Below are 26,825 nucleotides of genomic sequence, written 5' to 3'. Positions count from 1 at the left end.
CCCCCCCCCCCTACCCCTGGACCACTCTGTCTCTTTCCCCCCCCCCCCCCCCCCCCCCCCCCCCCCCCCCCCCCTCTCTCTCTTTCGTCCCCGCGCCTCTCGAGTGCTCTCCCACCGCATGCAACCCAAAGAGTCTTGACGTTCTCTCTGCGCGAGCCTCTCGAGAGCGTACGTCGAGACGATGCGAGTGATACAGGCTCGAGAGAAGGCAAAGGGGACCGACGAGAGGACAACAGGGCGGGTGTGGACGTGGGCGGTCGAGGGGGGGCGAGAAGAGGACGGAAGGGAACTACGCCATGAGGTACCGGCGGGAGTACGCCGTCGCGCTCGCGACCGCGAGGTTGACGAACCCGAGCCTGCGCGCGGTCGAGCTCCTTCCTCGTCAGTGCCCGCTCGTTCCTCGCGCTCGAGAGAAGAGAGAGAGATCGAGAGAGAAAGGTAAAGGCGCACCTGAGGTCCTTGTTCAGGCCGGCGAGCATGACGATGCACCACACGAGGCCGACGAGGCGGTCGAGCGCGAGGCCGACGGTGCGCTTGAGGCGGTACGACGCGAGGTCGAGCGCGTACGGCGCGGCGTGCGGGATCCGGCTCGTCACGGCGTGGGACGGGATCGTGATCGTCGCGGCGACCTGTGGGCGGTGAGGTGCGAGCGTGAGCAGGGCGGCCCGGGAGCCGAGGGAGGGAAGGGAGGAGGACGAGGGCGACGCACCGGCTTGTGGTCGCTGCGGGTAAAGTCCATGACGGACCGGTAACTCTCGACCTTGGCCTCGTCGCCCGCACCCGACGCAAACAGGACGCGGTCGCACCACCCGGGCACGCGCTTCTTAAAGTCCTTGTACTCGTTCACCGTGCCCGGCTTGAACTTGTACGTCGGCGGGAACGTGATCGGGCCCTCGACGAGGTGGTGCAGCGTGCGGCCGGCACGCTGCTCTTGGCGGAGCTGGTCGTGCGACAGGAGGGTCGAGAAGGTCGACGGGTCCGAGGGCGACAGCGACTGGATCGAGTGGGTGAGGAGGTGCAGCGGTAGCTTCTTGGGCGCCGTGAGCGAGATGCGGTAGTTGAGGTCCTGCAGGCGTGTCCGACGATCAGTTGCTGGGGGCTGTGAGAGAGAGAGAGGGGGGGAAAGGGGACGCACGCCCGAGAAGAACAGGTGGCCCGTCTCGAACAGCCCTCGCTGCCCACCCTCGTCATCCTCGAACACGAGCCGCCGGCAAATCTCCCGCCAGTCGGCGTTCCTCGCCTCGCACTCGCCCTGGTGCGCCGCCAAGTGCGCCGTCACGAACGTCCACTCGCTCTCGCCCTTGTCCTCGCCGAGCGTGACCCGGATCCCGACCGCGCCCTTGTTGCCCATGAGCCCAAGCACGCCGCAGCCGACGGTCGATACGGCGACGCGCGAGATGCGCTGGGCCACGCTGCCCGAGCGCGCGTACACGAGGAGCGCGATGCCGCCGATGGCTTTGCGCGCGACGAGGCGGTACCCTTTCGACGAGGGGGACGAGGGCGCAAAGCGGGACTCGATGGCGGCGAGGAGGGCGTCGTCGTGCAGGTCGAGGGCGGTCTTGGTGAAGCCGGCGAGGGCGAGGTGCTGGAGAGGAGAGGGGAGGGGAGGTCAGCTCGCTCCTCCCCCTCGAGACGGGTGAGAGACAGGGAGAGGCGGTGCGCACCAGAGGGATCATCTCCTGGAAGCCGACGGCGACAAAGTCGGGCGCATCGTCGTCGGACCCGGGCGTGTCGCCCGTCGACGAGAGCCAGCCGGTCAAGTCGTCGGAGCGCTCGCCCGTCGTGAGGGCGCGCACCTGGCCGCTCGCGAGTTTGCCGTTGTACGTGGCGCAGACGACCCTCATCGCAGAGTGGTAGCGCTTGGTTGAGGGCGTGGTGAGGTCTGAGGGAGGAGGAGCTGATGAGGATTCGAACGATGACGGGCGATCGAAAGTGTGGGGCAAGCTGCGGCGACTTGGGGTGCGAGCGACGCGACGACGAGGACAGGCTGCAACGGGAACTGCTTTGCATCGACAGGCGCACTACGACAGGAGAGAACTCGAGAGAGAGAGGGCGGGGGGGACGAGAGACGCGCAACAAGGGGAAGGGGGAAACTCGACGACGGAGGGACGGGCGACAACAGGAGGGGCGACAGAGGCGATAGGTAAGAGAGAGTACAGGAGGTGAGGGCTCTAGCGGAAGCCGAAGCTCGAGCTGCCGCCCTGCGTCGCCGAGACGTAGCGGAGCGACAGCTCCTGGTACGGCGACGCCGAGTGGTGGAAGTAGAACTGTGAGGCGCCGAAAGCGGTCAGGCGTGCTCGCAGTAGAAGGGGGGAGAAAGAGCGGACGCACCCCGGTGATGGTCGCGTCGGTCCAGCTCCTCAGCCCGCGGTCGTCCTCCTCGTCGTCCTCGGCGACCTGCTCGACGACGCTCCTCCTCCTCCCGCCCGCGCCCGTCGCACCCGAGCGACCGCGCCGCGTCTTTGCGAGGACGCTCGCGACGTCGGAGCTCATGCGGCGCATCATGGCGCCCGAGGGACGGGTCGAATCCGAAGTCGACGAAGAGGCCTGTGTCGGCGCGGGCCACTCGGCGTCATCGACGCCGGCGAGAGCGTCGGCGGCGGTGTCGGCAGGAGGCGCAGGGTGGAGCGGCGCGAGCGAGCGCAGCTGCGGCGAGTTGGCGAGCGCCTGCCACATCGGCGGCAGGTTGACGGCGGGCGATGGGGCTGCCTCGGCCGAGGCGAGCGACGGGAACGCCGAGTCGAGCTCGTGCTTCGGCGTCGGGAGGTCGGCGGACGGCGGAAGACCGAGCGCAGACAAGGTCGACGAGGACGGAGGAGAGGACGAGGAAGAGGCGGTCGGGGAAGTCGACAAGGCGCCGTCGACCGAGCTGTCGCCTCGCAGCGCCGCCGCGTACGAGAAGCTGCCGCTGCTGCCGCGACGAGGCGGACCAGGGCGTGCCGTCGCCGGCGCCGAGGCCGCCGCAGGGAGGTTGACGGTCGGCTGCGGCGGCGAGACCGAGGAGGCGCGCGCGCCGACGGGGCGAGTCTGCGACAAGAGGCCCGTCGTCTCGCTGCCGCGGCTGTACGACGAGGTGCGTCGGGTGCGAGGCGCTGGAGGGGAAGGACGGGGAGGGGCGGGCGAGATGCCGCGGTGCGGGACGGTGTCGGGCGTGAAGGTGGACGGGTCGCAGTCGAGGCCTGCAGGTTCTAGCGAGTCAGCGACGGCCCCGGACCAAAGAGAGAGAGAGAGGGACGCACAGCAGTAGTAGAAGCCGGCGTAGCTCGCACCGTGGATCGCCTCGACCCTGTGCGACGTGACGAACTGCTCCTTCCAGCGCATGAAGACGAACGGCCGCTGCGCCGCGTTGCGCAGGTGCAGGCCGGGCTTGACGAGCTGGTTCTCGAGGCGGTTGCGGGTGAACGCCGGGAAGCGGCGCCAGTGCTTGAGGTCGTCGACCTCGGTCGCGCCGTACTTGGCCGTGCGAAACCCTGGGCCGCCTGGCTCGCCGACGATCTCGCCCTCGAAGAACGTGACGAGGCTCTCGAGCTCAGGCGTGAGGCCCTTGATCTCGAGCGTGCCCGTGAGCGAGCCCGTCGTCATGTCGACGCTGCGCGAGGGGGACATCGAGGTGGACGATCAGCTCGGGGTCGAGAAGAGGGACGGTGAGAGTGAGAAGGAGGGGACGCACGTGTCGAGCTTGACGGTGACCTCGTACGAGTTGCGCCCGCTGCGCTGCACGCCGGCCCACGTCGATCCAGAGTGCAGCGGTCCACGGGACGACAAGGGCGGAGCGGGAGAGAAGGCCTCGCTCGACAGGAGCGGGTCCATCTGCGACGCAAAGGCGGCGGCGTCGGGCATGGTGGTGCGGTGCTGGTGGTTGACGAGGTGCACCGGACGAGGCCGATAGCGCGGGCGAGGGTCGTGGAGGGCGAGAGGGGAGCGGGGGGGGCAGATGACGATGAGGGCGAGCGGGTCGGCGACGTCGAGGACGGGCGTGCGAGCTAGGGGCGGGCACCGCCTGTGAATGCGAGGAGCGGGTCTCGCAGACGCAGGAGGTGCAGCTGGGCAGAGTCGGTCGCGGCAAGGGAGAGCGAGGGAGGGGCGACGAGGCGACGAGGGCGAGAGTCAAAAGGCGGGGAAAAGGTGGGGGGACGTTCTCTATCGCTCGCTCTCTTGTGAGCGCGCTCGCTCTCGCACACGCCGTTGACGAGTACTGCAGGCTTGCGACGAGAGACGTGAAGCGAGGCGAGCGCCGACGCGAGAGCCGGACGTCGACTCTCTCTGTCGCTCGGACCCTCTGCTTCTCAACTCGCGCTCGATTGCGCCTTCTCTACGACGAGCTCAGAAGTCAAGCACGTTGAGGCTGAGCAAGCCCGTCGAGCCCGTGCCAAAGTACCGGTGGTACACGAGAAGGACGCCGTCGTCGTCGTCGAGGAGCGACTGTCCGCCGGGCCCGTACACGTCGTCGTGGCTGTCCATGAGGAGCGTCATGTGGCCCTCGAGGGCGGCCTTGCCGTGCGAGTCGAGGTAGGGCCCGACGAGCGACCGAGAGGTGGCGACCCGCATGTGGTACGTCGACTTGGTGCCTTCGCAGCATTGGTCCCACGAGGTGAACAGGTAGAAGACGCCGTCGCGCTGCAGGAGACGACGAGTCAGTTGGCGCTCGGCGAGACAGAGAAGAGGAACGAGCACGACGCACCTCGTACAACCACGGCGCCTCGATCACGCCCGCCCCTGGTCGTGCGGCGAGGTTGACGAACTCGTCGGACGTGAGGAGGCCCGTCTTGGCGTCGACGTTGCCGAGGAAGATGCCGCTCCAGTACGAGCCCCAGACGAGATGTCGAGAGCCGTTGGACGAGACGAAGAGGCTGCACACACGGTGCCGGGTCAGGCTGCGCCCTCGAGGTCGAGACGAGGGAGGAATGGAAAAGAGGACGCACTGCGCGTCGATGGCGTTGTACGGGTCGCCCTCCTTCGACTCGAGGACCTTGTCCTTGTCGGTCCAGCTGCCGGGCAGCCCGGTCGGCGACGTCGCGAGCCAGATGGCGCTTTTCTGCGTCCCGAACGTCGACGTCGAGTAGTACAGGATGTAGATGTCGTTGACGAACGAGATGTCGCTGCGCACACGAAGCGTCAGTGAGAGAGAAGAGAGGCCGAGAGGAGAGGCTCGAGGGAAAGGGAAAGAAGAGAAGTGGCTCGAGGACGCACGGGGCCCAAACGTCCTTGTTGCCGGCGAGGGCGAGCGCTGCCTCGGGCGCGCCATCCGGGAACGCGTCGCCGACCTTGGTCCAGGAGAGACGGTCGGTCCTGAGTGCGGCAAGCCGAGGTCAGTCCTGTACGAGTGGGTCGAGGAGGGGCCGGGCGCACGAGGCAAAGGTCGGGATCGCCTTGCCGCTGCGATACAGAGCCCTGGTCAGCTGTTGCTCTCGACAGGTCCAGGCAGTAGGGTTGACCTACGTGCCGACGAGGATGTAGGTGCCGTCGGGGGTCTTGACAACGCTCGGGTCGTGCTGCGGGCTCGTGCGGCGGGTGAGCGAGGCCGCAAGGGAGGGCGACTGGCACGCCGGCTCACGATCTGCAGGTCCGGCGAGGGTCAGGACGAGTCTTGAACGTGAGAAGGTGAGAGTCTGACGTACCTCGATGTCCTTTGTGAGCTTTGCCGGCTGAGGGAAAGCGAGCGCGAGTCGGACAGCGGCGCACGCGAGGAGCGGCAGCGAGAGCAGCATGGCGGTGCGCTCGTGGAGAGCACGAGGAGCAAGAGAGGTCGGCGGTGCACCCTGACCACCGTCCGCGCGCCGCGGAGAGTCCGGACGCAGCCCGACGCCGAGCACTGTGGAGACGAGGCGAGGAGGCGAGGGGGGTGGAGCACCGTCGCGAGGGCCGCTCCAGACGGTGCAGCTAGGCCGTGGCAGCAGCAGGGGTGCACGGAGCGCATGCAGCTCCTCGCAGCGGATGCAGGCGGTGCGGCTGAGGTCGACGAGGGCGAGGTGAGATGAGGAACTGCGCTCGCTCTCGCTCTCGTCTCACCACCGCTCCTGGCATGTCTGCCGCAGAGCCCAAGCCCGAGGTCCTGCCCGTCTTCGGCCCCTCCAGCCTGTCGCCCACCCGCATCTTCCTCTCCCTCGTCATCCTCCTCGGGTTCCTCCTCGTCGCCCGCTTCTCGCCTTCCCGCACCCGCTCAGCGCACAAGGTCGCCCTCAAGGCCCGTCGGAGCGGCGCCAGGACCGTCCTCCTCGTCGGCCCGCTCGCGAGCGGCAAGACGAGCCTGTTCTCCAAGGTGCGCCCCCTCGTCCTCCCCCCACCCTCCTCGACCGACCGCGTGCGCTGACCCCGCCCCTCTCCCTGCGCAGCTCGTGTACGGCCATGCGCCACAGACGCACACGTCGATGAAGGAGAACGAGGCCGTCGTCAAGGCCAAGTGGGGCGAGGGCGGCAGCAGCGCGCACGAGCTCGTCGACGACCAGGAGGAGAAGGAGGGTCTTCTCGACGCAGACACCGACCAGGTGCGCGGTCGCGCTTCCTTTCGGCGATAGAGTGCGATACCGTACTCTTGTACTGATACCATGGCGTTGCTTCTCGCAGACTCGTGCCAGCCCCCTCCCGACCCCGCTCCACCTCGTCGACCTCCCCGGCCACGCTCGCCTGCGCACCCGCGCCCTCGCGCAATACCTCCCTGCAGCCGACGGTGTCGTCTTTGCGGTCGACGGGCAAGGCGGCCTGACGGGCAAGAACGTGCGCGACGCCGGAGAGTGAGTCGAGCTGCTCGGCTTCGTCTTTCGGGTCGGGCGCGGCGCTGCTCGACGCAGGGCCCGCGCAGACTCGTCGATCTCGTCGTCTCCTTGTACTCATACCCTCACATTCGCTCGCAGACACTTCCACATCCTCCTGTCGCTCCTCTCGCTCCTCTCGACCTCGTCGAACAAACCCGCGCCTCCCGTCCTCGTCCTCCTCACCAAAGCCGACCTCGCCCCCTCGACCTCTACCACTTCAACTTCGAACACCTCGTCGCCCTCCTCCCCCGCCGCCTCGACCGCCTCGTCTCACCTCGCCCTCGACCGCGCCAGGCAGCTCCTCCTGCGCGAGCTCGAGCGCCGCCGCCTCGCGTCGTCCGGCGCCGGCTCGGCGTCGGCCCTCAAGGGCGCGAGCGGCGCCCCTCTGAGCGCCGGCGCGCGCCTCGACGGCCTCGACGCGATCCCCTCGGGCGCGCCGTCGTCGAGCAAGGGGCCCTGGGCCGCCCTCCTCGGCGCGCTCGGCCTCGCGTCGTCGACCTCGGCGACGGGCGGCATCGGTGCCCTCGACACGTCGTCGTCGTCGGGCGGCGCAGGAGCAGGCGGCGCAGGCGGCGGCCTCCCGAGCGACGAGTCCGAGGCGCTCGCGCTCGCGGCCGACGACGTGTTTGCGTTCGAGGGCTCGGCGACGTGGGACAAGCTCGAGCGCGCGGTTGGGGTCGAGCTGAGGTGGGCGGTCGCGAGCGTGCGGGGTGGCGCGGCGGGCAAGGGCAAGGGAGGAAAGGAGGGCAAGGGCGTCGACGAGGTGTGGGAGTGGGTCGAGGCGTTGTGAGTGACACTGCAACGACGGCTTCCTCGTGTCTATCCTCTCTTCTCGCTGTGTGTCTCTCTCTCTACGACTCGCAGAGACGCGAAAGGCGAGGAGCAGCACGTTCCGGCGAGCGCACGGACGGCGCACAGGGTTGGTGATAACACGGGCGAGAAGAATCATCGAGACTATCCGGGAGGGACGGAGGGGAGGAGACGGATGCGGATGCTGTGAGAGGGAGAGAGAGAGAGAAAGGCGAAGGGATCCGGGGAGGGAGGGGGCACAGAGGAGGACGAGAGGCGGGAGGGTGCGAGAGTCGGCGACGACGGGCCGTGCGGCATCACCGCGCGTTGCCGTACTTGGACTGGTAGTCCTTCTCTCGCCGGAAGAGGAGCTGTGGGCGGCAAGGGAAAAGGCGGTGTCAGGAGGAGCGGACGACGTGCTCGCTCGAGGAGAGAGGGAGGAAGAGGAGGGAAAGGAGTGACGCACGACGTGAGGCTCTGGTGCGTGCACCTCGTAGTGCTCCCACCCGAGCGACTGAGTCTGTGGGCGCGGGATCGGATTGAAGGTCAGCGCTCGCTCGCCCTGCACGACGAGGGCTCGCGGCGAGACCAGGAGGAACGAGTCGGCGACGCACGATTCCGATTCCTCGCCACTCGTCCTCGGACAGGAGCCTCATGACGTTCGTGTCGGGTTGAAAGTACTGTGGGGCGAGCTCGAGCGTGAGTGTGGCGGCGAGAGGAGGTGGGGAATGCGAGAGAACGAGGAGGCGCACCTCTTTCGGGACTGTGAGGGGCTCGAAGGGGCGCAACTCGTCAGTACGTGAATTGGACTGTGGCTCGTCAACGGCCTTGGCCTGACGCCGTCGAGCGCGAGCTTGTGCACCCCCTCGACGGCAACCACGGGCGGGCTTTGACGAGCCAGAGGCGGTGGGAAGCGGGAACGGCGTCGACTGACCGAGCTTGAGCATCTGGCGCGGGAGAAGGACATGCCTGTTGGCTTGTGCGAGAGGTGTCAGCCTGGGTGCGACGAGGGGGAAAGAGGGCGAGGGCAAACAAGCCGGGGGAGGGGGACGCGCCTGTACTCGTAGAAGTCGTCCGAGTAGCGGTCCGAGTAGTGGATGCGGTCGACGAGGTCCTGATCTGCGGTCAGGCGAGCGTTCGAGGCGAGGTCAGGCGGGAGATGCGCGAGGAGGAGATGGGGGGGGGGGGGACGAGGAGGAGATGACGGCGACTCGGGACGGCGGGGGATGTGGGAGAGGGTGGACTGACAGTCCTTGTCCTGGTGGGCCATGGTGGCCTGGTCTGTGTACCGGTAGCTGGCGACGAGGACGAGGACGAGGGCGAGAGAGCTGGCGTCGCAACGCGCTCTCGTCCTCGCCCTCCTGTTCCTCGTCCTCGCTGCGCTCCTGCGGGCACCTGCTGCCACTCGAGACCACCGCCTCACCATGGACTTGTGCGTCCCCTCTTCATCCACCCCGTCCCCCGCGATCTCCCGCCTCGCCTGACCTCATCTCCCTCCTCCTCCTCCCTCCTTGCAGCGCCAAGTTCCGCGCAGGCCAGGCCCAGCAGATCGGTCCGTTCCACTCGTCTCTCTCTCTCCATCGACCGTCGCAGCCACTGACCCCCGCTGCTCGCAGCCACCCTCGTCGGCGACGCCGCCGAAACCGCCGCCGCCGTCGTTCCCGTCGCCCCAAAGCCAAAAGCCCCGCCCAAGGCCGCCTCGCACAAGAAGAAGGCCACCCCGGTCAAGCGCACCGCCGCAGTCGCCGACCTCGACGACGCCCAACCGCGCAGGAGCTCGCGCCGCAACCCGGGCAGGGCCGCCAAACTCCAAGAGGACGACGAGGCCCTCAAGAAGCACCAGGAGGTGCGCACCCCACTCTCTTTTGCCTCGAATCTAGCCCCAAGTCGCACACTGACAGGCCGCCCCATCTCTGCAGGAGCAAGAACGGCTCGACGCCGCCGAGGCCGAGGAGCGCAACCGGCTCAAGCACGGCGACCGCCCGATCGAGGCGCGCGAGGGCGGCGTCAACGACGCCCTCGGCCAGGACTCGCTCGACGAGCTCCTCGACCGCCTCGCCGCTTACGACGTCAAGGACGAGGACGCCGAGCTCAAGTGGAACGTCGGCGAGCGGCCAAAGGCCGAGCCGGACAAGATGCGCAAGGCGGCCGCCGGGTGGGACCTGCGCGCGTGCGTCCTCCTCTCCCTCCTGTCCTCTCTGCGCGTCGTCGTCGACAGCGCACGAGCTCACCGATGCCTGCCTCCTCGTCACAGCATCGTCAAGATCATCCCTGACCGCATCTACTCGATGACGGTGCACCCGGACCCGTCGCGCGACCTCGTCTTTGCCGGCGACAAGACGGGCAACATTGCGTGCTGGGACGCGACCGACGCCGGCACGCTCCGGCCCGACCTCGACGCCGAGACCAAGACCAAGATCCGCGACGGCCTCAAGAAGGAGGACGGCGACGACGACGATGACGAGGTCGACGAGGACGAGGCCGAGGAGGACGAGCGGCAGTGGGGCAAGTGGTGGCACTGGAGGGCCCACGCCGACCAGAGCGTCTCGTTCCTCAAGTTCCGCCCGGGCGAGCGCAAGTCGGTGCGTCCTCGCCTCCTCCTCTCTCTCATACCTCTCTCTCTCTCTCTCTCTCACCCGCCCTGACTGACGGTCCTCGAGCACGCACGCAGATCTACTCGTCGAGCTACGACGGCACGATCCGCGCGACCAACTTTGAGACGAAGCAGAGCGAGGAGGCGATCGACGCGAGCGAGTGGAACGGCGACACGCTCGTGCACTCGTTCGACTTTGACGCTGCGACCGGCAACGAGCTGTGGGGTGCGTCGCCCTGGTTCTCCCCCTCGTCTCGCGTCTCGGTCGAGCCGGCGCCTGACGCTCGGGCCGCCTTCCCTCCTCGCGCACAGCTTCGGACGACGACGGCGGGCTCCTGTTCCGCGACTTGCGTGCGCCAAAGTCGACGACCAAGCGGTGGGAGATCGACGGGTACAAGGGTCCGTCTCGCTCTCGCTCGTCCTCCTCGTCCTCGACTCGGACTGACTCTTCGACGGGGCCGTGCGCGCAGTCGGCTGCGTGTCCATCAACCCGGCCAACTCGGGCCTCGCAGCTACGGCGCACCTCAAGCGCTACATGGCGTGCGTCCACCTCTCTCTGCCTCGCCTGCACGTCCTCGTCGACTGACTTTGCCCTCGTCCTTCTCCCTCTCCCTCTCCTCCTCCCTGCTCCTCCTCCCGCCTCTCCCTCGCCGACACCTCGCAGCCTGTGGGACCTGACGACGCTGCGCGGCCTGCCCGAGGACACGGACTGGCGCGACGTGCGCGAAAAGGCGCTCGTGACCGGGTTCGAGTCCAAGTACGCGTGCTCAAGCGCCTACTTTGACCCGACCGGCACGAGGCTCGCGACGACGAGCTACGACGACAAGATCCGCTGTGCGTCCCGCGCGCCCTCTCTCTCCTCTCGTCGTCGACGAGCCGCAGAGCCTGACGATCGCCTCGAACGCTCGCAGTGTGGGAGGTCGAGCCCAAGACGGCGATCCAGGACCTCGCCAACGTCGAGACGTTCAAACCCAAGCAGGAGATCCTCCACAACACGCAGGGTGCGTCCTCTCTCTCTCTCTCTCTCTGCTTCGCGAACGAGCCGCACAGACCCTGACTCTCGCCGCTCGGCCCCCTTCCCTCCCTCTTCCTCTCTCTCTCTCGCAGTCGGCCGCTACGTCACCGTCTTGCGCGCACACTGGTCCCAGGTCCCGACCCTCCCGCCGCACCTCTTTGTCGGCAACATGCACCGCACCGTCGACCTGTACTCGCCCGCCGCGTCGAAGGCCGTGCGCCGGTTCGACAGCGAATCGCTCACGGCCGTGCCGGCCGTCACGGCGGCGCACCCGACGAGGGAGGGGCGGTACTTTGGCGGTGCGGCGAGCGGCAAGGTGAGCTTTTGGACCGAGGACCTGCCCGAGGACGCGTAGAGCGGCGGGCGGCCGGGGCGAGGAGGGGAGGGGCTCGAGCGTCGTCGGGGCTCGAGCGACATTCTGCATCTCTAGCTTATTCTCTCTTTCTCTCTTTCTCTCTTTGTGTGACGCTCGAGAGACTGGAAAGGCACTGCTTGAGTCTCAGAGAGTGAAGCTACAGCATGGACAAGGCGAATGAATCGAAGGATGATGCGAAGCGGTTGGCGACGGCGGTACGGCCAAAGTCGTCCTTGCGCATCGCTCCATTAGCGCATCTGCTGGTCCTTGACCGGGACGTCCTTGCCTGTTGTGCCGAGCGAGGGTGGGAAGGAGGAGGAGGAGAGTAAGCGCCCGCGCCCAGTGGATGGAGGACAAGGAGGACGCACCGGTGAGCTTCTTGAAGCCCGTGCGGATGCCGTCCGAGATCTGCGAGGTCGAGACTGTCAGCGACCTGCGAGAGGGCAAACCGGAAGAGATAGAGAGAGAGAGGGAGGCGCGAGGCGCACCTTCTCGACGGTGCTGCCGGACTGGCCACCGTGGCCGCTCTTGTTGAGGATCGTCTGGACGCCCTTGTCGAGTCTGCAGACGAGGGGAACACGCGAAAGAGAGTGAGCACGCTAATCTTGTGGGAACGCGTCATCGAGAAGGGCAGGAGGAGAAGAGCTCACGCGTCGCCGTTTCCACCGCCCTGGGTGGACGAGACGGGGGCACCGCCGACGTTCTGGCCGGTCGACTGGCCGCCGGTAGGAAGAGCAGAGTTCTGCGAGGCGTCGAGGGCGAGGGAGAAGGGGGAGAAGTCGGCGAGGTGATGTGAGTGCAAGGTGGGGAGAGAGATGGGCACGGAACGGGAGAGGGTCAGCGCGGCTCGCAGTGGTCCAGAGAGAGACAGAGGAGACGCACCATGGTGTGCAAAGGTGTTCGAGTGGGGTGGGAGAGAGGGAGAGAGAGGACGAGGAAGGAGGAGGAGGAGATCGACGCCCAAGTCTCGAAAAGGCGGCCAGCTCACGGTCGCCGCTCACAGCTCTTCTGCGCGGTCGTTGCGCCTGCTGCACTTCGTACGAAGTAGTCGCTCTCCGCTGGACGGACGCTGCACCGCTCGTCGAGGACGGGCGAGATGCGCGTGATCTCTCTCGAGCAGAAGGCCGAGCCAGGTCGCGACGAGCAACTGCAGCTCTTTTGCTTTGCATAAGATACACACAGGGAGCGAGTCTACAGGATGCGAGAGAGGAGGGAGGGCAAATCTACATGCGGGCGAGCCGAGGAGGGAGAGGAGAGGGGGGAAGGAAGGGGAGGGGCGCAGGCTCTAGAGCTTGGCCGGGAACAGGTCCGAGTACTGTGCGACGAGTGGGTCAGTAACAGGTCTCGACGAGAGAGAAAGAGAGAGAGGGGGCGCACCTCTGCGACCGGGTGGGCGTGCGGCGCCTTCTCAAGCCCGCTCCTCCACTGCTCGCGGTCCTCGATGAGCTCGTAGCCCTGCGGCACCTCGAGCGTCCTCAGCTTCTCGACCTCGTCGAGGAGCTGCTTGACGTCGTCGTCGCCGCGACCCTTGGCGCGCAGGAGCTGCTCGGCGGCGACCTTTGCCGCGTCGACCGTCGGGCGGCTCTTGGCGAGCGCCGCCATCTGCGCCGGGTCGGCCTCGACGCCGAGCTTGTCGAGCGCGGGACCGAGCGTGCCGAGGGCCTCGGGCGTGAGGCGCTGCGAGTCGAGGTGGATCGAGAGGCGGTGGAGCGGGCGGTCGGCCGAGTCGAAGAAGTAGGTCGAGAAGAACGAGACGAGGTCGGCCTTGGTGAGCTTCTTGACCGTCTCGGCGTCGCGCCACCGCTGCTCAAAGTCGTACCAGCCCGAGTGGATGTCGACCCAGAGCGCGCTCGACCTGCGAGCGGGTAGAGAGAGTCAGGGCGGCTCCCTTGTCGAGGCGACGAGACGAGGGACAGGGAAAGGGCGAGACGCACTCCTGCCACATGTTCTTGTGGTCCTCGAGCTTGCGGCTGATGACGGCCTCCTTGTACTTCTCGATGTCGGCGTCGCTCATGGCCTCGAGCTTGACCTTGAACTCGTCCCAGAAGGCGTTGATGCGCGACTCGATGAACGGGCCGTCGCGCTCGCTCTGCACGATGACGCGCAGGCCCATGAACGCAATCGACTTGCGCGCACCGGACGAGACCTGCAAGAGAGAGAGGGTCAGTAGGGGCTCGTCGAGGAAAGAGAAGGGGGAGCAGCTTGGACGCACGATGTAGCCGAGCTGCTGCTTGGCGCGCAAGTCGTCGAACAGGGGCTCGCTCATAATGGTGCCGAAGACGCTCAGGCGTGCGCGCAACTCGTCGTCGTACAGGTCGCCGACGTAGGTGAACTGCTCGACGGCCGTGTTGTTGTCGAGCGGGTTCGGGACCGGGCGGCGGGCGAGCCACTTGCCTGCGCACGTGACGAGTAGAGGCTCGTCAAGTCGAGGGACAGGCAAGGAGGATGAGAGAGAAGGCGAGGGACGCACCTGGCGGAACGACGAGCGCCTGCCGGCTCTTGAGCTCCTCGGCCGTGAGCGCCTTGGGCTTGAACGTCTCCTCGACGCTCGCCGCCAGGCGCAGCGCCTCGTCCTTGGTCACGTTGCCGTGCGTGAGGCTCTCGATGTGCATCGTGCCGAGCATGCGCGCGACGTGCTCGCGCAGGTTGGCCGGCGTCACGTCCTTGAGCGCCGCGAGCTTGTCCTCGAGCGGGTACGACACGGCCGTCGTGAGATGGGCGCCGTCCATGCCGACGTGCTGGTACGGCTGCTCGAGGCGGAAGTTCTCGTACATGCGGACGAGCTGCGCGCGCGAGGGGTAGAGTCAGTGGCGGCTTGAGAAGGTCGAACGGGCTCGAGGATCAGGGACGGACCTGGTCGTGCACGAGCGCAAAGCGCTTCTCGTCGACCTCGTACTCCTTCATGCGCTTGACGACGACGTCGACCAGGACGGCGAGCTTGTCGTTGTACCCGTCGAGCGACAAGAGGATGCCGTCGGCCGCCTGGTCAAAGTTGTAGCTCAACCCGGCGAGCTCGGCCTCGTACGAGTACTCTTGGAGCGAGTCGCGGATGAGCTCGGTGAACATGCGCGTCTGGACCGACGACAGGGCCGAGGCGTCGATGTGCGGCCTGCGGGCGAGGGAGGGAAGGAAGGGGCGTGAGCGCACGGTCCGCCACGACGAGGATGGAGAGGGGGACGCACGAGCGGAACAGGAAGAAGGCGCCGGCGCGAGGGATGAGCCACCGGTCGTCCTGCTTGTGCCAGACGCGCGAGATGGGCGTGTTGCGCAGGTTGAGCGGCCGCCGAGCGGGCTGTGGGTGGTGACGGGCGGGCCCCGAGTCAGTCGCTGTCGTCGAGACCGAAACAGGGAGGCAACAGAGAGAGTGGGAGCGCACCTTGTCGACCTTGACCTTGTTCTTGACCTCGAGGTCTTGAGGAATGAGCGCGTTGGGGTCGGGAAGCGCGAGCTCGGGGTACTCGGCGGCGTCCTTGCCCGGCTGCGGGGTGCATGTGGGTCAGTCGGGCGTCGGCGAGGACAGGGAAAGAGAGGGGAGAGGGCGAGGGACGCACAGCGAGGATCTTGTCGGCCATGGGCTCGATCGTGAACTCGGTGCCGTACCACTCCTCCTTCTCGGCGTACGTGCGCCCGCCGATCTCGGCCTTGCTCCCGACCGTGATGCGGCAGTTCTGCGGCGTCATGGTCGCGACGAGGTCGGCAATCTTTTGCGGGTAGAACTCGCTGCAGATCCACGGCGCCGACAGGACCTTGTCGCGCGGGTAGGGCCGCGACATGGTCATCGACAGGCGCGACGCGCTCGACGACGGCGGCGACTTTTCCTTGAACCGGAACGCGAGCTTGGACAGCTGGGCGACCTCGAGGAAGGCCCACTCGGCGGGCGGGTGCTGGCGCAGGAGGGCGATGTAGGCAAAGATGACGCTCGCGACGTCCTCGTAGTGCGCGAGGCCCTCCTTGGTGAGGTCGACGTGAATCTTGAAGAAGTCGAACCCGCTCGCGCCGTTGGTGCCGGCGCCGGCGCTCATGCCGTTGGCCCAGCCGCGCTGCTTGAGGTAGCTCAGGACGCTGCCCTTGCCCTCGTGCCCGACGAGGTGGCTCAGGAACTGGCCCGGCTTGGACGCGTACAGGTCCGACTCGTCCTCCCACGGGAACGACAGCTCGAGGAGGCGCGTGTCCTTGACCGTCTTGACAAAGATCGTCTTGCCGAGCTCGGCGGCCGTGAGCGGCGAGCCGGGGAAGGTCGGCGGCGTCAGGGCGCGGTTGACGACGGGCGAGAACTGCTTGACGACGAGCTCGGTCGTCGCGTCGAGCGAGTCTGCAGGCGAGCGAGAAGAGAGAGGGTCAGGCTCGAGAAAGAGAAGGAGGAGGGACCGGCGAGGGCGAGCGGACGGACCCTTGGTGACGACGGCGAGCTTGCACACGTTGGCCGAGTAGTGCTTCTCGCACCACTCGATGAGGCGCTTGCGGACGTCGAACCCTCGCTCGCGCGGCGTGTCCCACAGCGTCTTGCGGTCGCCCGTGCCGAACCGCCAAAACGCGTGCTCGCGCGAGGACGTGCTCTTGTCGAGCTGGTACAGGCGCCACATGTCGCTCTGGAGGTTCTTCGAGTTTTCCGAGTGGACGGCGTTGGCCTCGCGCTCGGTGCACGACGGGTCGAACACGGGCGCGATGAAGAACTGGGCAAAGCGGTCGAGCGCGGCCTCGAGGTGCTGCGGCGCGACGTCGAAGAAGTAGTTGGTCTGGTCCATGCCCGTGAACGCGTTCGACGAGCCGCTGTGCTGCGTGAGGAACTCGGTGTAGTCGTTCTCGGCGGGGTACTGCGGGCGGGCGGACACAGCGTTAGGGTCGATCCTTCTTCTCTACCGCCTGTGGTCAGGCTGAGAGAGCGTGGGCGCACCTTTTCAGTGCCCATGAACATGAGGTGCTCGCAGAAGTGGGCGAGGCCCGGGATGTCCTCCGGGTCGCTCAGGTGGCCGACCTTGACGTCCATGGCGGCGGCGGCCTTGTCCGTCTTGGGGTCCGACACGATGATGGCCTCGAGGCCGTTCTCGAGCATGATGAGGCTGCGAGTCGGGGTTGAGGAGGGTCAGGACGGGAATAGGGAGGTGAGGGAGAGAGAGGAAAGGGGGAGCGCACCGGTACTCGCGGTCGTCGTTCTGGCTGCGCTCGATCTGCTGGGTGAAGTAGGCGTAGGCGGGCACGTCGCCGTTGCTGTCGACGCGAGTCCAGCCTGGCCCAAGGTGGTCGAGGGCGTTGCCGGGCTGGGTGATGAAGGCCGGCGGCGCGTTCGGGCGGTAGTCGGGGTCGGTGACGGTCATGATGGTGCGGCGGTGGAGCGGCGAGGGCTGGACGAGGCTATAGGCGGTGTTGCGGGATGCGCCGGGGTGCGCGATGCCGAGTGGAGCTGAGGCGGACGAGGCGGCGGCGAGAGGCGATGAGGAGGAGAGAGTGGCGAGGGAGCCGCGGCTGAATCTGGTCGGGGTGCGGCCTGCGAGTCTGGCGAGTGCAGGACTGAGTCGCGCAGTGTGACGGAGCATCAGGCGAGGTGCGAACCGACAACAGCCGCAACCACCTTGGCTCGGACAAAGGAACGGCGACCGGCCCTCGTTCACAGCCACCTCTCGCTCTGTGGAACAGCTGAGGGACTGAGCTGCTTCTGTACCTCTACTCGTGCCCACCCAGCTCGAGAGAGCGCTCCCGGCTGTGCCCGATCAGCGTCTTCCTCATCAGCTCCTCGTCAACCTCCCTCAGCTCTCCCTCCTTCCACCTGCCACCCCTTCGACCAGAGCGCATCCTGACGTCGACCCACGAAACTGCGTCCTTCTCGCTCCTCCCACCCGAGCTCGCCCTCGCCGTCCTCGCCCACTCGCTCCCCGACGAAGCTTCCCCCCAGTCGGCCCTCGCCCGCTTCGTGCGCGTCAACCGCGCCTGCCACGACCTCGCCACCCCGCTCCTGTACGCCAGCCCCTGCGCCACCTCGCTCGACAGCCTCGAGTCACTCGTCGCCGCCGTCACCGCCCGCGCCCCAGCCGGACATGCTCACGACGTCAGGGCGCTCCGCGTCGCAGGCCGCGTCTTTGCCAGCAAGGGCTGGGGCGTCCGCGTCGGCAAGGCCCTCAAGGCCTGCGCGGGCGTCGAGCGTCTCGAACTCGTCGGCGTGGACGACTTGCGCGCAAAGCACCTCGTCGGCGAGGGAGGTGCGCCCCACTCTCCCTCTCTTTCTTTCTGCAACACTGCAGCTTGCGGCACAACACGTGACTGACCCTGTACTACATACACAGCCCTCACGCACCTGAGCCTGCTCAACTCGTCGTTCGCGGCCCACTCGCTTCCCTCGCCGCCGACCCTCGTCCCCTTCCTGTCGTCCCTCACGCACCTCACGCTCGCCAACGTCGGCCTGCCGCACCCGTCGACCCACCTCACCGACATGCTCTCGATTTGCGCCCCGCACCTCGAGTTCCTCGCCCTGTCGAGCCTGCGCGACGTCGAGGAGCGCCAGTTCCGCCGCGCCATGGCCGTCCTCGTGCGCCAAGCAGGACGGCTCAAGAGCGTCAAGCTCGGCTTCCTCCTCGACGAGCAGGTGCGCGCCATGTGCGCCCCTCTACTCGTCGAGGACGACGCGGCTTCCTTCCCGACCCCGCCACCGAGCCCAACCTCGCCGCCCGCCGCCGCCGCCGACCCCGCCGCCCCGGCGCTCTCCCTCCTCCCCTCGGTCACCCACCTCTCCTTCACCCTCCCACTCCCGACCTCGGCCCTCCTCCTCGCGCTCCCGACCGCGCTCGAGATCCTCACCGTCCGTCCGCCCTACTCGCGACCCTCGTCGAGCAACCCGACCCCAGGCGGCGCGCGCGGCACGCCCACCATCTTTGGCACCTCGCGCGAGTCGCTCCTGCGCGTCCTCGACCGGCGCCCGGCCCCTGCCCCTCTGCCGGATGGGCCGCACGCGGCGGCGCACACGGCGACGCCGACGCCGTTCGCGACGCCCGCGAGGGAGCGCTCGCAGCCCGGCCAGGCGCGCCGCCCGAGCTCTTTCACGCTCGAGCAGCTCGAGGAGGAGGAGCGCGTCGTCGTCGCGCTCGAGGACGCCCTCGAGGTGCGGCCGGGCGAGAACGGCAGGGGGCCCGTGAGCATGGTCGCGCCGCGGTTGAGGGAGGTGAGGTGGGAGGGCCGGGCGCTCAGGAGCGCGAGGGCGAGGGTCGCAGAGGTGCTCGCGAGGAGGGACAGGGTGCGAGAGCGCGGGGCCGCCGGTGTGTGAGCGAGCGAGGGCGTCGGGGGTCCGGGCGCGGGCGAGGGCGAGGACGCTCTCGATTGCTCGCTCGCGAGCTCTCGTATGTGTTCGACGGGCGCAATGAAGACGATCTACATGCTCGATACAGCTAGAGCAGCGTCTACAGAGAGAGAGAGAGGCGACGAGGATGGAGATCTAGAGAGAGAAACGGAAAGCGGCCCGCGCTTGGTCTACATCGGCAGCTTCCTCACCTCGTCGAGGGTCCAGTCTGCGCGACGGTAAGGTGACATCAGTGCTGCACGAGGAGGACATCGTGTGACGGCGAGAAGACGGCGAGCGGGGAAGGGAGGAGGGACGACGAGAGGACGAGAACGCACATCGCCGCAGCACGTCCGGCTTGAGGCTCTCAACCTCTTCGTTGAGGTGGTAGAAGAGCGTCGGGCCCCAGCTGGCCAAGTTGGCGCGGAACTCGTCCGGCGAGTAGGACGACGGGTCGGCGCGGTACTTGGCGATGAGGGCCTGTTCGACGTAGGAGTGGAGGAGGTGGGAGAAGGAGAGGGTCAGTGGAGGGGCAGGACAGAGATACAGAAAGAGGTGGGGCGCACCTGGAGCTTGTCCATGCCTGTGCGCGTGAGGGCGAGGACAGGTCAGTGAGCGACTTGAGAGGTGACGAGGCGTCCGGCGGACGTGCGAGCGAGAGGACGCACCCTCGTGGATCGCGTTGTGCTCCTCCTGGTGCTCGACGGCGAACTGCGGCATGCGCTTGGCGAGTACAGGGAAGATGTGGCTGCGCGGCGAGAGGGTCCGAGAGTCAGATGCGCTCTCGCGAGCGAGACGACGAGAGAGAGACGGTCGACGCACCGCTCCTCGATGCCGTGGTGGAAGCCGAGGTGCTCGTGAAAGTCCTCGGCGACGCCCATAAAGTCGCGGACCGACAGGCCGCGCTTCTCGAACGAGCCGTCGCTCAACTCGAACAGCTGCTTGAAGGCGAGGCGGACTGTGGACCAGGGGTCGGGTCAGCTCGGGTAGGAAGAGATGGGATAGAAGAGGACGCACAGTACGAGTGGAAGCCTGTGCGTGCGAGGCGGGAGTGAGTGCTGCGTCCGGCCGAGAGCGAGAGGAGGAGAGAGAGGGGGACGGACCCTCCATGCGCGAGCTCATGCGGTCCCACTCGCGGCGGTCCATGTTGGTCTTTGGCTCTGGAGCGACATAGTCGGGCAGGTCGGGGTCGCCCTTGAGCTGGCGCTTGGGCTTTGAGCCCTTTGTGGCGGCGAGGGGCTTGACGGCTGAGCGCGAGGGGGTGATGCACGCTTCGAGGGTGATGGCCGACATTCTTCTCACGAGGCTGTTGAAGCCTGCCAGGGTGACTCTGGGCTAGCTGGAGCGAGAGGTGCCGAGCTGACGGCGCGAGACGACGAGGAGGAGGCGGCGAGGAGGAGGGGGCCGCTCTCTCGCCCACTCTCGACTTGACCAGCCAGCCAATCGTCCAGGTGAGCACCAGCACTGTCCAACAGCACCCTACACCCCTCGTCCGCCTCTCGCGCGCAGCGCTCACTCGTCTCTCCTCCCCCTCGTTCTCATCTCCCCCTCCAGCCATGCCTCGCCCTCTCCCCGGCCACATGGCCCTCAAGGACTTCAACGCCCGCAAGGCTGTCGCCAGCAACGAGCTCCTCCGCCGTGCCTACCTCTACCTCATGCGCAACGAGACCCTCGACCCTAAGATCCGCTCGGCCGCCATGCTCAAGCTCAACGCCTTCCCGCGCAACGTGAGCACCCTCCTGTCCGCTCTCGATCCTCCCCACCACACCCACTCACCCACTCGCGACCGCCCACGCAGACTCGGCCAGCCGCCGTCAAGAACCGCTGCGTCGAGACCGGTCGTGGAGGCGGTGTCCTCAGCGAGTTTGGCCTGTGCAGGGTGCGTCCCTGCCTCTCTCCGAGCCTCTCCTTTTGACCTTGACGAGCCGACTGACTCGGTCCCCCACCCGTGCAGCACCGCTTCAAGCTCGCGGCCGAGCAGGGCAACATTCCGGGCGTCTCTCGTGCGTCGTGGTGAGCAGAGCTGGGCAAGGAGGAGGCTCCACGACGAGCCGGCGAGCAGCAGTACCGTGTGTGTATCACCAGACGCATCATTCCCCTTCCCGGCGGCGACAGCGGCAGCGTCTCGAGTCGCGTCGCCAGCGCTTCCTCCTCGTCTCGAACCTCGTCGGGCCCGGCGTTCGCGCCAATTGCGCGGTGGCCTCAGCTTCTCGGAGCGTCCGCTTGCGCATTTGCTTGGGTGCGTCCTCACGCTCGCCGGCGACGGCAGTCGTACCTCCTCGCGGTTTGTCTCTCCTCGCGCTCACCGGACTCGCCGGTCCGCGTCCGGTGCGGGCGCACGCTCTGCTCGAGACAGGAGCTGGCAATCGACCCTTGCTCGAGCTCGACGGGCGCGTGCGCGACCGGCCTTTCCGCGGACTCGCCGCGAGTCGCTTTTCTCCTCGTCCTTCGCTCCCTCTGCGACCCAGCTTCTTTCGCCAGTACCCTACCCGCACTCGACATGAACCAGCCCAAGCTCCGCATCCAGGACGTCGACCGCCTGCCCATGCACCCGGACGACCACCAGTGGGAGATGTACTTTGCGGGTCGCTTGGGGGCCTGGGCGAAGGCGCCGACGGCGGTCGCCTACATCCGCACCGAGCCCGATACTGTCGAGGTGCGCAAGCTCGACCACAACTACGCGGCCGACCGCAGGTGCGCTCGCCGTTCTCCTCCTCCCCTCCTCCTCCCGATTCCTCAACTGACGGCTTCTCCCGTCCAGCCGGTGGCAGCACGACCTCGTCCACATCGACGACCAGACGCCTTCGCTCCCGCACTCGGTCGCCATCCAGCACGTCTCCTTCAACATGTCGCCGTCGGCCTGGGCCAAGATCGAGTACGTCCGGCGAGCCTCTCGAGCCCGCTCGGACCTCGCTCACCATCTCCTCCCTCGCCGCAGCAACTGGGTCTCGCTCATCCCGCTCGAGCACGTCATGGCCGCCTTTGACGAGCTGCACGCCTCGACGCCGATCGCCAACGAGGACGACATCGCCGCTTACGAGTTCGAGGCGTTCGCGCACCTCCTGCTCGACCTCGGCCTCGTCTCGACCTCGCCGCTCCCCGGCGGCAGGGCATCGCGCACCCAGTACGAGCTCAACGCCCTTGTCGAATGGCTGGACAAGACGAGCTTCCTCGCCCTCGACCTGTGGCGCTGGACGTACCGCCACGTGTACCTCAAGGCGCGCGCCATGGCTCGCCGAGCGGGCGTCGCCTGGTCCGAGCAGCTCCGCACGGCGTCTCTCGACGAGGTCGGCGGCCCGGCGTGGGTGCACTACGTCCAGGCGCTCGCCATCGTCGAGGCGCAGCACGGCGGGCACCGGCTCGGCGGCGTGCGGCTCGACTCGAGGCGCGACTTCTTCTCGCCGGCCCACGTCACGCACGGCGCCGTGCTCGTCGACCTCTTCGTCGCGCTCCACCCGGCGAACAAGCTGCTTCTCGAGGACGCGAACCGGTCCGTCCCCGCACGGGCCCTCTCCTCCTCTCCCTCTCGACGGCGCTCCGAGGCGCAGGGTACTGACCCTCCCGTCGTCTCTCCTGGTCCTCTCCGCAGGCTTCTCGTCGATGGCAGCCGCCGCACGCCCATGCACGCGTGGGGCCGTCAGCAGCAGGGCCCGAGCGATTTTCTCGAGCCGTTCGTCCGGGCGTGGCTCGAGGACCCGACCGCGACCATCTTTGCGCGTGTCGATTGGCAGAACGTCGCGACCAACTTCATCCACCCGGCGCTCTACGTCGAGAACCGTCGGTACGTCCCCCTCGACTCAAACCAGCGAGGCTTTTCGTGTCGCGCCCTGACTAAGCGCTCGCCTCGGTCCTGCAGCGACTGGCGCAAGCGCATCTTCGGCATCAACGAGCGAGTGCATCTCGGCCCTGTCAACCTGGACGGCCCCTCGCTCGTCTGGGAGGTCAACCCGTCGACCATGGCCAAGATCGAGTGCGTCTCGGCTCTCTCTCTCTCTCAGAGACCCGGTTCTTCAGCCCTTAACTGACGCCCCTCCTCGTCCACAGCAACTGGATGTCGACGATCCCGCTCTACCACGTCCTGCGCGCCTTCGACCAGGTCTGGCCGTATCAGCTCAACGCGAACGTCGGCAGCCCCCTCATCACGGCGCTCGGCAACCCCATCGACACGGCGCTCGTCGACATCCTCCTCGAGCTCGGCGGCGGCCACTTGCCCGACATGCATGCCAACGGGGCCGAGTACGCCGTCTCCGTCACGCTCCTCCTCGCATGGCTCGAGCAGTACGCCTCCACCGCCGTCCACCTGTGGCGGGCGGCGTACAGGCACGTGTACAGCAACGCACGCTACCTCAACGAGAACATGCACAGCCCGACCTCGTGGCACACGCAGCTCGTCGACCTGCACCTCGCCGCCGACTCGGCGCCCTGGGTCAACTACCTCAACTCGCTGCGCAACCCGAGCGGCGAGCAAGAGTCCGCCGACTTTGGCCGCGGCGGCGAGTTCTTCCGCCAGCACGACGACTTGCCCACCCTCTTGCACGCGCCCCTCTTTACCGATTTCTCGTCGCGCTGCACCCGACCCTGAGCAGGCGTCTGAGTAGCTCGAGGAGGTGCGTGCGCTCTCCCTTTCTCTCTCTTGTCGTCGGCCGCGCTCTCTCCTCGTACGGATCCGACTGACAGACTTCTTTCCCTCGCGCAGCACCACCTCGTCGTCGCTCGCCAAGTACGAGCCGGTGCGTCGTCAGCCAGGGTGCGTCCTCGTCTCCTTCTTGGCCTTCTCAAAAAGTCGCCGACCTCTCTTGCTCGCTTCGCAGGTCCTCGGCGACTCGGGTCATTCAGCGTTTCTCTCAGACGTAGCCGTCCTCTCTTTTCTCGTCTTCTCCTGCAACGCACTGTCTCCTGTCCTAGCGAGCCGAGAGCTTGACCTTCCCAAGTTGCCCTTTCTCCTCGACGAGAGGTTTGAGAGCTCTGCTGCGTGTACTGCTTGCCACCATGAGCCGCTCGCTCGACGAACGACGAACATAGATCGCGCCAGAACTCTCGAGTCGCTGCAGGCGGGCAGGAGAAAGTCTCTGAAAGATCTCGAGAGCGCTTCTCCTTCTGCCGACGAGGCTCGACAGGAAGGAGGGAGGACATTGAACGTTGCAGAGGGTATAGCCTTTGTGGCGTACAGCTAGTCAGATAGATAGGAGGAGGGGTGGGGGAATGCGCCTCGTTCACGCCGCATGAGGACGATGGCGAGGGAGGAGGTGGACGAAAGAAAGGGGTATCGGTGGAGAGGGCTTCTCGCACGTCACGGCGGCGACGAGAGGGCACGGCACATTAGGGGAGTTGTCGAGGGTGAGGGCGAGAGAGGAGACCGAGGGAGGGGGGACGAGGACCGTTCAGAAGAACCCGCCGAGGCCGAGGAGGAGCTCGGCGCACTCGCGCTGCTCGTCCTCGGGCGTCTTGCCGCCGTGCGCCTCGACCGAGGAGCTCGCGTGCTTGGCCGACGACGAGGGCGCGAAGGACGAGTAGGCGCCGTCGTCGCCGCCGGCGACCGTGACGAGCGAGTCGACCGTGCTCGCCGTCGACGTCGACGAGAAGCTCAGGTCGCCAAAGCTGTCGTCCTCTGCAGCCGTCGACGCGGCCGTGGTGGCAGCGCTCGTCACCGAGGCCGAGGCCTGGCTCGTCGCCGACTCGCCCGACGTCCGGCGACGCTTGCGCTGCCCAGCCTCCTTCCTCGCCGCCGCCGCCGTCGAGAACTCGAACGAGAGGCCGCCGAACGCGCGCCCCTGCGTCGCGTACGCCGACGTCGACGGGCGCGACGACGGAGCGCGCACGGGCAGGACGGCGGCGTGGTGCTCGATGAAGCGTGCGCGCTTGCGCCCGAGCGCCTCGACGGCGCAGGTGCGGGCCGAGCCGGCGGCAGCGCTCGCGGCCCGCGACGAGGCCGTGAGCGCCGAGTGGGCGTTGCCGTGCTCGACGGGACCAGGGCCCGAGGCCGAGGTCGAGGTGCGCGAGTGCGGGTGCGACGGGAACGAGCCGAGCGAGGCAGTGCGGCCCATGGTCGGGGCGGCGCGAGGGAATGACGACAGGGTCGGGAACGTGGTCGAGTCGGTGTACGACGCCGAAAGGGAGCGGGTGGCCGCCGGGCGGTGCGGAATGTCGAGCCTCGAGAAGACGCCTCGGTCCTCGTCGTCGTGCTCGTCGTCGTCGTCGTCGTCGCCGAGCATGGCGACGTCGCCCATCGACGCCTCGTGCGCCATCATGCGACGACGAGTGAGCGGCGCAGGCGACGACGCCGAGGGCGGGTCGCTCTCCATGTGCCGCAGGAGCTCGTCCTTGGCCTTGGCCTTGCTCACCGGCGTCATGGCGACGAGCGACGACGGCTGCGCCTGCGCGAACGGCGCGAGCCCGTCTGCGGCGAACGGCGTCGAGGCCGACGGCGCAGCTGCGACGGGAGCGGGCGCCGGGGCCGTGGCGGACGCGCCGCCGACCGGCGTCGTCGAGCGCCTCCTCTGCGCCGCCGCCGTGACCGTGTCGCCCTGCGCATGCGCAAACAGGCCCGCCGCCTCGACCGCCTTCTTCTGCTGGCGGTCGGCGACGTCGTTGAGGCTCGCCTTGCGCACGGTCGCGAGCCTCGTCGCCGCGGCGGCGGGCTTGACCGGGCTCGGCGGGAAGACGAACGCGTGCGGGAGCGACGGGACACGGGCGAGCGGGGCGTGCGAGCCCTGCGGGCGCTTGCGCACGTGCTTCTTGGCGGCGATGATGGACGCCGTGCTGGCGCGGTGGAGGTAGACGCCGTGTGCGCTGGCGTCTGCGCTCAGGGCCGCTTCGACGCCGGTCGGGGCGGCGCGCAGCGCCGTGGCCGAGTAGCTGTACGCGTAGGGCTGCGCGACCTGGTGCTGCTGCTGCGAGGGCGCGAGCGCTGCGGGAGCGTTGGTCGAGGCGGCGAGGAGGGCGGGCGCCGTGACGCGGCCGCACGACGAGGCGGGCATGGCGGCCGCCGAGGTCGGCATCGGCGGGAAGTACGAGTTCTCCTTGTTCGAGCCGGACGACGACGAGGCCGACGACGAGGGCACCGGCGACGCGGTGCACGGGCCCTGCAAGCTCGGGAGGACGACGGCCTTGGGGAGCTCGCCCGGCGTCGACGCGACGGCCGAGGCGTGGAGCGGCATGGCCGGCGACGGCAAGGGCGACGACGAGAACGACAGGAGGACGCCGTCGAGGTCGCGAGGGTCGGACCCGCTCGACGCGACCGACGACGACGAGCACGCGAGCTCCTTCTTCTGCTTTTGCCTGCGCGACGTGGGAGGGACAGTCAGTGTTGCTCGGGCGGGCACGGCGACAACAACGTGGAGAGGGAGCGAACTCGGCGCGGAGGAGGACGCGCGGGTCGCGACACGACCTCCCCGCATGTTCACTCAAGGTGCGGGGACGAGGAGGAGAGGGTGAGAAAGGTGACGGACCTGCGGTTCTGGTACCACACTTGGACCGCCCTCGCCGTCATACCGAGTCGCTGTGCGATGCGCGCGCGCTCGAGCGGGTCCGGGCGCGGGTTGAGGCCAAACTCGCGCTCGAGGACGTTGAGTTCGGCCGGGGTGGTGCGGCGGCGGCGGACGGGGATGAGCGGGTTGTCCCACGTGCCGAGCATGGCGGCCTTGGACGAGGCGACGAGCGAGGCGTGGGCGTCGGACGAGGGTGCTGCGTGAGGAGCGAAGGACGCGACGCGGTGGGTGGTCGAGGGCGACGACGACGGGGGAGGGAGGCGGTGGGCGGCCGAGTGGTTGGCGTGTGCGGTCGAGTGCATGGCTCGGGACGAGTAAGGCGTGTGCTGGTGGCCAGAGAAGGGGGTCGAGGGTGGCACGGCAGCCATGTTTGGCGAGGAGCGGGCGGGCGGCGACGAGGGAGGAGAGGCACAGGGGATTCGGCGAGGTCGGCTGGCTGGTGGTGTGGCAGGCGAGTCGAAGGGCGGACTAGCCCGTCGAGAGAGGTGCGAGTGATGGAGGAGGAGGAGGAGGACGAGACCAACACAGTTCGCCGACACCTTTGGCGCGTCGGCCGCGCGTCGCCCGCTC

General features: G+C 67.9%; 11 protein-coding genes across 11 annotated transcripts; 4 read left to right on the top strand and 7 right to left on the bottom strand.

The window, feature by feature from the left end:
- Nucleotides 1-293: 293 nt before the first annotated feature.
- On the bottom strand, nt 294-1,862 carry RHOBADRAFT_53051 (uncharacterized protein; the record flags this gene model as incomplete). Its single annotated transcript, XM_018416641.1, has 5 exons — nt 1,665-1,862; nt 1,136-1,585; nt 710-1,066; nt 451-629; nt 294-356 (listed from the first exon to the last, which is right to left on the bottom strand). Coding segments are annotated over exons 1-5 (1,227 nt in total), but the record flags the coding sequence as incomplete, so codon positions are not given.
- A 121-nt stretch (nt 1,863-1,983) lies between these two features.
- On the bottom strand, nt 1,984-3,840 carry RHOBADRAFT_53050 (uncharacterized protein; the record flags this gene model as incomplete). Its single annotated transcript, XM_018416640.1, has 4 exons — nt 1,984-2,267; nt 2,332-3,179; nt 3,240-3,589; nt 3,671-3,840. 4 exons carry the CDS (start codon nt 3,838-3,840, stop codon nt 2,172-2,174), a joined length of 1,464 nt encoding a protein of 487 aa, XP_018272101.1. The 3' UTR covers nt 1,984-2,171.
- Nucleotides 3,841-4,198: 358 nt separating this feature from the next.
- Nucleotides 4,199-5,708, bottom strand: RHOBADRAFT_53049 (glycoside hydrolase family 43 protein; the record flags this gene model as incomplete). Its single annotated transcript, XM_018416639.1, has 7 exons — nt 4,199-4,617; nt 4,682-4,850; nt 4,923-5,099; nt 5,191-5,289; nt 5,350-5,376; nt 5,440-5,492; nt 5,619-5,708. The coding sequence occupies 7 exons, from the start codon at nt 5,706-5,708 to the stop codon at nt 4,324-4,326; spliced, it is 909 nt and encodes a 302-aa protein (XP_018272100.1). The 3' UTR covers nt 4,199-4,323.
- Nucleotides 5,709-6,165: 457 nt separating this feature from the next.
- On the top strand, nt 6,166-7,579 carry RHOBADRAFT_49604 (uncharacterized protein; the record flags this gene model as incomplete). Its single annotated transcript, XM_018415259.1, has 4 exons — nt 6,166-6,259; nt 6,333-6,485; nt 6,565-6,731; nt 6,852-7,579. Coding segments are annotated over 4 exons (1,140 nt in total), but the record flags the coding sequence as incomplete, so codon positions are not given.
- A 47-nt stretch (nt 7,580-7,626) lies between these two features.
- Nucleotides 7,627-8,838, bottom strand: RHOBADRAFT_66320 (uncharacterized protein). Its single transcript, XM_018418935.1, has 7 exons — nt 8,790-8,838; nt 8,597-8,660; nt 8,476-8,510; nt 8,294-8,304; nt 8,156-8,221; nt 8,008-8,061; nt 7,627-7,912 (listed from the first exon to the last, which is right to left on the bottom strand). Exons 1-7 carry the CDS (start codon nt 8,809-8,811, stop codon nt 7,859-7,861), a joined length of 306 nt encoding a protein of 101 aa, XP_018272098.1. The 5' UTR covers nt 8,812-8,838; the 3' UTR covers nt 7,627-7,858.
- A 106-nt stretch (nt 8,839-8,944) lies between these two features.
- Nucleotides 8,945-11,587, top strand: RHOBADRAFT_53046 (uncharacterized protein). Its single transcript, XM_018416638.1, has 11 exons — nt 8,945-8,973; nt 9,059-9,093; nt 9,158-9,387; nt 9,461-9,711; nt 9,796-10,123; nt 10,213-10,360; nt 10,447-10,533; nt 10,605-10,674; nt 10,799-10,968; nt 11,046-11,135; nt 11,242-11,587. Exons 1-11 carry the CDS (start codon nt 8,966-8,968, stop codon nt 11,502-11,504), a joined length of 1,680 nt encoding a protein of 559 aa, XP_018272097.1. The 5' UTR covers nt 8,945-8,965; the 3' UTR covers nt 11,505-11,587.
- Nucleotides 11,588-12,641: 1,054 nt separating this feature from the next.
- On the bottom strand, nt 12,642-16,557 carry RHOBADRAFT_35837 (uncharacterized protein; the record flags this gene model as incomplete). The annotated part of the gene is made up of 11 exons (XM_018413309.1): nt 12,642-12,819; nt 12,882-13,359; nt 13,439-13,650; nt 13,717-13,898; nt 13,975-14,287; nt 14,358-14,613; nt 14,687-14,796; nt 14,881-14,982; nt 15,056-15,816; nt 15,895-16,318; nt 16,399-16,557. The coding sequence occupies 11 exons, from the start codon at nt 16,555-16,557 to the stop codon at nt 12,790-12,792; spliced, it is 3,027 nt and encodes a 1,008-aa protein (XP_018272096.1). The 3' UTR covers nt 12,642-12,789.
- A 318-nt stretch (nt 16,558-16,875) lies between these two features.
- On the top strand, nt 16,876-18,756 carry RHOBADRAFT_43485 (uncharacterized protein; the record flags this gene model as incomplete). Its single annotated transcript, XM_018414228.1, has 3 exons — nt 16,876-16,885; nt 17,288-17,698; nt 17,783-18,756. 3 exons carry the CDS (start codon nt 16,876-16,878, stop codon nt 18,754-18,756), a joined length of 1,395 nt encoding a protein of 464 aa, XP_018272095.1.
- Nucleotides 18,757-18,840: 84 nt separating this feature from the next.
- RHOBADRAFT_66318 (uncharacterized protein) lies at nt 18,841-20,121 on the bottom strand. The gene is made up of 7 exons (XM_018418934.1): nt 19,872-20,121; nt 19,786-19,800; nt 19,591-19,726; nt 19,437-19,516; nt 19,335-19,351; nt 19,107-19,248; nt 18,841-18,997 (listed from the first exon to the last, which is right to left on the bottom strand). The coding sequence occupies exons 1-7, from the start codon at nt 20,059-20,061 to the stop codon at nt 18,960-18,962; spliced, it is 618 nt and encodes a 205-aa protein (XP_018272094.1). The 5' UTR covers nt 20,062-20,121; the 3' UTR covers nt 18,841-18,959.
- Nucleotides 20,122-20,198: 77 nt separating this feature from the next.
- Nucleotides 20,199-20,870, top strand: RHOBADRAFT_64879 (uncharacterized protein). The gene is made up of 4 exons (XM_018418603.1): nt 20,199-20,219; nt 20,323-20,495; nt 20,567-20,647; nt 20,723-20,870. The coding sequence occupies exons 2-4, from the start codon at nt 20,325-20,327 to the stop codon at nt 20,783-20,785; spliced, it is 315 nt and encodes a 104-aa protein (XP_018272093.1). The 5' UTR covers nt 20,199-20,219; nt 20,323-20,324; the 3' UTR covers nt 20,786-20,870.
- Nucleotides 20,871-24,149: 3,279 nt separating this feature from the next.
- Nucleotides 24,150-26,623, bottom strand: RHOBADRAFT_43482 (uncharacterized protein; the record flags this gene model as incomplete). Its single annotated transcript, XM_018414227.1, has 2 exons — nt 24,150-26,046; nt 26,217-26,623. 2 exons carry the CDS (start codon nt 26,621-26,623, stop codon nt 24,150-24,152), a joined length of 2,304 nt encoding a protein of 767 aa, XP_018272092.1.
- Nucleotides 26,624-26,825: the final 202 nt, after the last annotated feature.

This window comes from Rhodotorula graminis (genome assembly GCF_001329695.1).
Source record: "Rhodotorula graminis WP1 unplaced genomic scaffold RHOBAscaffold_5, whole genome shotgun sequence".
In the NCBI taxonomy this organism is placed as follows: Eukaryota; Fungi; Basidiomycota; class Microbotryomycetes; order Sporidiobolales; family Sporidiobolaceae; genus Rhodotorula; species Rhodotorula graminis.
The sequence above is the reverse complement of the archived record's forward strand: the minus strand, read 5'-3'. Positions and strand labels throughout refer to the sequence as shown.